This window comes from Zingiber officinale, chromosome 7B (genome assembly GCF_018446385.1).
Source record: "Zingiber officinale cultivar Zhangliang chromosome 7B, Zo_v1.1, whole genome shotgun sequence".
Taxonomy (NCBI): Eukaryota; Viridiplantae; Streptophyta; class Magnoliopsida; order Zingiberales; family Zingiberaceae; genus Zingiber; species Zingiber officinale.
Window position 1 is genome coordinate 65027462 of NC_055999.1, and position 6856 is coordinate 65034317.

Consider the following 6856-nt stretch of genomic DNA (forward strand, 5'->3'; position numbering starts at 1 on the left):
TATCTCATCCACCGGATTGCAGAGTTTCCGCTGATCCCCGGAGTCACTTCACCGGAGTTCCCTTTTGTGAAGGTATCATTCATAAGATCTGCTTTGGTTTTCTCGGACCGATTGTCTTGTATTTGAACGTCAGTGAGGTCCACTGTGGTTTTCTCAGATCTTCTCTTGTTCATCCGTATCAGAATTCGCCATCCCCCATCGATGCTCAGTGCTTCATTTCGCAAGCTCTCAGACAAGATCAAATTTGGCGCCGTCTGTGGGAATTCTATTACCTGAATCTGAGACTACGTAATGGAGGACACTGGAAAACCTAACACTATTACTCTGACCTAAGAAAACCTGGAATTACTCATCAACTTCAGGGTCCAGAAGGCATTACAACAACAACAGCAACAGTAGGCTAATACGGGAGGTACCTTGCTGGTAGCAATAAATTCAGCGATCTCAACTACAGATCTGCAAAAATAGAGGTATGGAAGAAGATGATGTGGCTTATATACCCCCTATCCCTGTTTCCCCCACTAGACATCCTCGAGCATTTTTCCGCCCTCTCATGGAACAAGGAGGATGAAAGCCGGTGTTGCAAGAGTCCTCTGATGAAGCGCCAGTAAAGGAAAAGTGTAAAGGAAAAATGGTGACCAGTGATAGCTCTCCCGAAAGAATTGTTACTCCATTCTCTCAAAGAGTTCTTGATGACCCATTGCCAAAGCGTTATCAGAATTTGAATGTTGGGGAATACTCTGGGACTACAGACCCAGAGGACCATCTTGCTAAATTTGAGAACGCCTCTCCGCTACAGCAATGTTCTGATGGGGTAAAATGTCGAATATTCCTCACCACCCTTGGTGGAGTAACTCAAAGATGGTTTAAACGCTTACCAGAGGACTCTTTTCGACGCTTCAAGGATTTCCGTAAAGTATTTCTACATCACTTCTCTAGCAACCGAAGATATCATAAGACCCCTTGGAGTCATTTCTCTATCAAACAAGGATCTAAGGAAAGCATCAGAGCATATATCAAGAGGTTTAATCAGGTATCTATCGATGTTCTTAATGCTACTACAGAAATATTGGTGAGTGCTTTCTCTCAAGGCCTCAACGATAACGATTTTTTCAAGGACTTAGTGGGCAATCCCCCAACCAATTTTGATTTGTTGATTGAGCGAGCTACTGAATTTTTTAACGTTGAAGAAGCTCAAGCAGCTCGCAAGAAGGAAATTACAGTGCCTGTCTCAACCACAGTCCACGAGGGAGTTGTAGCTCCTGTTCATCCGCCAAGGGGGCATCGTGGAGCTCCCCCTCCACCTCGCCAGCCTGAGCGAAGACCGGAAGCAGTCCAACATGTGGAGATGCCACAAGAAGCCCCTCGAAGATGGTGTACCTATCATATGTCGGGTACTCACTACACTGAAAATTGCTTTGCCCTAAGAAACCAGAGAACCAACAACAATCATTATCGTCGGCGATCTCCCAACCGACATCCCTACCAGAGGCATAACAATCCTCCTAAGAGGGAATATCCGGCGACTGAAACACAATAGGGGATATTACAATTGCCGGGTGGGCCATCTTGGGCGCATGAACCAGCACAGCCCGAGATAGCGATTGCTCGACAGGAAGAAAATCGGAGCAACGCCGCCCAAGGAAACATTAATATGATAACGGGCGGGCCTACTAATGGCGATTCTAATCGGGAGAGATAGGCACACGCTCGGCGACTGCAGATCCATGCAGCGGGATGCAACACCGAAAAGGTAGCGGGACCGGAGATCAGTTTTGGTCCTAAAGATTTGGAGGGAGTGGAAGTACCCCATGACGATGCTCTTATAATAAAAGCAGTCATAGCTAACTATAATATTTCCCATACTTTTATTGATACCGGTAGCTCTGTCAATATTATTTTCAAAAAGGTTTTTGATCAATTGTAGATAGACCTAAGCGAGCTACAACCCATGGTAACTCCCCTTTATGGTTTTACTGGCAATGAAGTTTAACCGCTTGACCAGATAAAATTGGCCATCTCTCTGGGAGAAGAGCCCTTGATGAGAACCAGGAGATCTTATTTCATGGTGGTGGATGCTGTTAAAATATATACTAAAAGCCTAGCTTTTGTATAAACATTTATTTAGAAATAAAAGAATCACATTGGTCAATATCTACATTTATTTGTTAAGTGTAATTGTTTAATTAATTTATATTGTAGATAACATGGTGTGTGGTGTCACACACAGAAGATCATGTTATCAGTTCTTTATAAATTAAAAACAGTTGCTCACGACTAAGATGGAAAGGAACAAACCGTTGGAATAGTCGTAGTGTAATTAGGTGTTAGTTTATCTTGACTAATAAATTACACTAGTACACTCTAAGTGTATTGAGTAGGACCATTTAAGGTAAGTTCTTTTTATACTGATTTAATAAAAGAACAAAACCTTAGTTATTATAGAAGTGTGTGCTCTTAATCCTAATATAATAACAAGCACATATATTTAGTATTTATTTCTTTGACTTATCAAAGGGTGAGATTTAGCTCGATAAATAAAAAGGGCCGATAAGTTGGGGAATGATATTACTTATATTGTGTGTTGTTGATTATAGAAGGAAACTATGTCCTAGTAATCTATGTTGATAATGCCCCCAAGAGGAGCTCATAAAAATTGTCATGTTAAATCCTGTAGGTGGACTTAGTCCGACATGACAATAAGGTTGAGTGGTACTACTCTTGGACTAAGATATTAATTAAAGAGAGTTGTTAGTAACTCATTTAATTAGTGGGCATTCGACATCTTAAACACAGGGAGAATAACACACTCATAATAAGAAGGAGCCCAAAATGTAATTTGAGATTGGTGCGGTAGTTCAATAATAATTCTAGTGGTATGAATTATTATTGATGAAATTAAGTTGGGTGTTCGGGGCGAACACGGGAAGCTTAATTTCATCGGGAGACCAAAACCAATTCCTCCTCTCGGTCCCTATCGTAGCCTCTTATTTATAAAGTATTATACCCACCTATACCCACCTTTATACCCATCCTAAGGTGACCGGCCAAGCCTTGCTTGGAGCCCAAGCAAGGGGCCGACCAAGTTAATCCTTGGATGAACCAAGTGGTGGCCGACCCTAGCTTGAGCCCAAGCTTAGGTGGCCGACCATAATAAAATTAAAAGGATTTTATTTTTTAAAATTTTCTTATGTGGATTCCATGGTTTTAAAAGAGAGTTTAAAATTTAAATCTTTCCTTTTATAGCTTTCTACAAAAGATTAAGAAAAGATTTGATATCTTTCCTTATTTGTAGATTGAAAGGAAGATTTTAATTTTAATAAAACTTTCCTTTTTTGTAACCATGTTCATGATTTAAAAGAGAGTTTTAAAATTATAAATTTTTTCCTTTTATAAGTTTCTACAAAGGATTAAGAAAAGATTTGATATCTTTCCTTATTTGTAGATTGAAAGGAGATTTTAATTTTAAAAATAACTTTCCTTTTTGGAAATCATCCACATGTTTAAAAGAAAGATTTTAATTTATAAAATTTCCTTTTATAACCAACATGAAGGGATAAATTATTAGAGAAATTTTTATTTTAAAATTTCCAGAAACAAATTAGGAAGTCTTAATTCTTGTTAAAACTTTCCTTGTTTGGGATTATGAGGTGGCCAACCATATTATTTTAAGAAAAGGAAATAAGTTTTAATTAATTAAATTATCCTTTTCATGGCAAAGTAATAAGGAAATTTTTTATTTAAATTTTCCTTATTTGCCAAGACTAAGGATTATAAAAGAGGGGGTAGGGGTGCCTTCATAGCTAATAACTCTATTCTATTTTTTCTCCCTCTCTTCCTTGGTGGCGTGGTCGACGCTTCTAGTTCTCCCTTCTCTTTTTTTATTTCTTCTCCTTGGCCGAAACTCTTCATCCTTTGGAGCTTGGAAGGTGGCCGAATATTGCTTGGAGAAGAAGGAGAGAAAGGAGACTTTGTTTCTTGCATCCCTTGGAGCTTAGTGGTGGTGGCCGAACCTCTACATCCTTGGAGGAGTCTTGGTGGCCAAAACTTGGTGAGGAAGAAGGACTTGGGTGGTTCTCATCTCGGTAGATCGTTGCCCACACAACGTTCGAGATAAGAAGAGGATTACGGTAGAAGATCAAGAGGTCGTTATATACAAAAAAAGGTATAACTAGTAATTATTTTCCGCATCATGCTAGTTTTTCTTTGTATGAATTCCAAACACAAGAGGCATATGATTCTAGATTTTTGGATTAGATATTCGAAGTTGTGTTTCTTTTGTTTTGTTTTTCGAATTTGTGATTAGATTATTCCTTTTGGTTAAACCTAGAGTTATATAAGGAAATTAAATATTTGATTTCTTTAAAAGGCTTTGTCTAGGCGGTGGTGGATGATCCCATACCCAAGAAGGCCTAGTTCCTCGCCATACAGTCCTGGAAGCCAATTTTAGAAATTAATATTTAATTAAATTTATAACATAGGTGGATTTGGATCAATAATGTTAAGCATCGTTTGTGATCCAAGTCTAAACTATTAAGAACAAATAAGTTAAATTAGGAATCAATAATGTTAAGTTCCGTTTGTGATTCCGAATTTAATTTCTAAAGAACACAATAGGTTGTTAGGAAAGGTTCGACACTTGTATAACATTTTTGTACAGTGGAATCGGTACGATCTTCCTAGGACCAACCAACAGATGCAGCTTCTGCGTATAATGTTATATTGGGTCGGGCGACTTTGAACGAGTTTCGGGCAGTCGTTTCTACTTTCTGCCAGAAGGTGAAGTTCCCCGTTGATGACCAAGTAGGAGAAGTCTGAGGAGATCAATTACTCGCATGAAAGTGCTATGTGGAAATCATTTGAACGGAGGCTAATGTCGCTCGTAAAATTCAGAGGATGGAGGTTAATGCTATCCAGGAGAAACCACCCAGTTTGATATAAGAAGAAAAGGAGGAGGTACAAATACAAACTGGGCGAGCAGAAGCTATGACTTATGTGGTGGCCGACTTGGATCCTCCACTCAAAACTGAGTTGATACAATATTTGAGCCGGAACAACGACATGTTCACATGGACTCCCAAGGTGGTCACAGGTATTTCCCCTCTTGTAATGGAACATTCATTACATGTTTATCCTGATGCTAGTCCTGTCAAGCAAAAGAAAAGAGATTTTGGGGCCGACCAAAACCAGATCATCAAGAAAGAAGTGGATAAGCTACTGGAGGCAGGATATATTAGAGAAGTGCAATTTCCCAGCTGGTTAGCCAACGTCATCCTAGTACCTAAACCAGGAAATAAGTGGAGAGTGTGTATTGACTTTCAGGACCTCAACAAAGCTTGTCCAAAAGATTACTATCCTCTGTCGCACATTGATCAAGTGGTGGACTCTACAGCAGGATGTGAATACATTTGTATGCTAGATGCCTACCAGGGCTATCATCAAGTACCTCTGGCTAAGGAGGATCAAGAAAATGTTAGTTTTATTACAGCTGAAGGTACATATTGTTATATGGTTATGTCTTTTGGACTAAAGAATGCAGGGGCGACCTATTAGAGGCTCATGAACAAAGTCTTTCAGAAACAGATAGGGAGAAATATGGAGGTATATGTGGATGATATCTTAATTAAATCACCTCAGGCTGTTGATTTGTGCAGAGATGTAGAGGAAACATGCCGAACCTTGAGGCAATATAGACTTAAGCTCAATCCTGACAAATGCTTGTTTGGAGCCAGAAGTGGCAAATTCTTGGGCTATATGGTGACTGAGCGAGGGATAGAAGCAAACCCCAACAAAGTCCGAGCGATCCAGGATATGGAGCCCCCATGTAATATGAAAGAAGCTCAAAGGCTAACTGGGCGAATCACTGCGTTATCCCGCTTCATCTCCTGCTCAGCCGACCAAAGTTTTCATTTCTTCAAGATACTTCGAAAGGCCAATAAATTTCAATGGGCTGAAGAATGTGAATACGCATTTTGAGAATTAAAAGATTACTTGTTAACCCTACTTATGTTAGCTAAGCCTATAGTAGGAGAAACCTTATGGGTTTTGTTGGATTTTTCGGGCCGCAAAAATCGCTTTTTACGTTGCGAAAACCTCGAAATCCCCCGCCACCGGATCCGTGCGAAGAATAAAATTTCGTAAAATCTTCGAGTATGAGTTTTCTAACCTAGATCTACACTAGATCTACGAAGGAGAAGAGTTTACCCTTGAAGCGATGCCCTTCGCGTATCCCGCTCGTCCAAGGTTCGCCGGATCTCGAGAGTATCAAAGTAGATACTCCTCTATGTGTATCCACACGAACAAATGATGGAGAAAACAACTAAAAGGTGTGCTATCACCCTTAGAAGTTTCGGCCAAGGAGGTGGAGGAGAGGGAGAAGAAGATGAGAGCTTGAGGGGAGGAAGAAGATGAAATCAATTAGCACACAAAATGCACTAAATTTCTTCTTTAAGTGGTCGGCCACTACAAGGCTTGTAACCCCCATGGAATATCAAGAGTCACCACTCTTGGTAACTCTCATGAGGTGGCATTTGGTCAAGTCAAACTTGACCAAATGAAGAAGCCTTGATGATGTGGCATTGGTTAAGTCAAAGCCAAGTCAAAACTTGACTCTTCATCTTCCTACTTATGTCAAGTCAAACTTGACCACTTCTCTCCCTTGGTCGATCTAATCTAACCATTGGTTCAAGTCAATTTTAATTTAACGATCTTTATTCATTGAATTAAATTAATTAAATGAGTCTAAGTCCAAATTAGACTCACTTAATATATGAACCAAATTGAGTCCAACTTAATTAAAATAATTTGGATTGCTCTTAATCCAATTTGGTTCATAACATGAACCTAATCCTTTAGG

At 39.5% G+C, this 6856-nt stretch overlaps 1 protein-coding gene across 1 annotated transcript; it reads left to right on the plus strand.

Moving 5' to 3' along the window:
- Positions 1-631: 631 nt before the first annotated feature.
- On the plus strand, positions 632-1540 carry LOC122004397. Its single transcript, XM_042559290.1, has one exon. The coding sequence runs from the start codon at positions 632-634 to the stop codon at positions 1538-1540; it is 909 nt and encodes a 302-aa protein (XP_042415224.1).
- The last annotated feature ends 5316 nt before the right edge of the window (positions 1541-6856 follow it).

Bases quoted from the DNA above. Each gene is read 5' to 3' on its own strand.
- LOC122004397 (XM_042559290.1), top strand. From the start codon at position 632: ATGGTGACCAGTGATAGCTCTCCCGAAAGAATTGTTACTCCATTCTCT.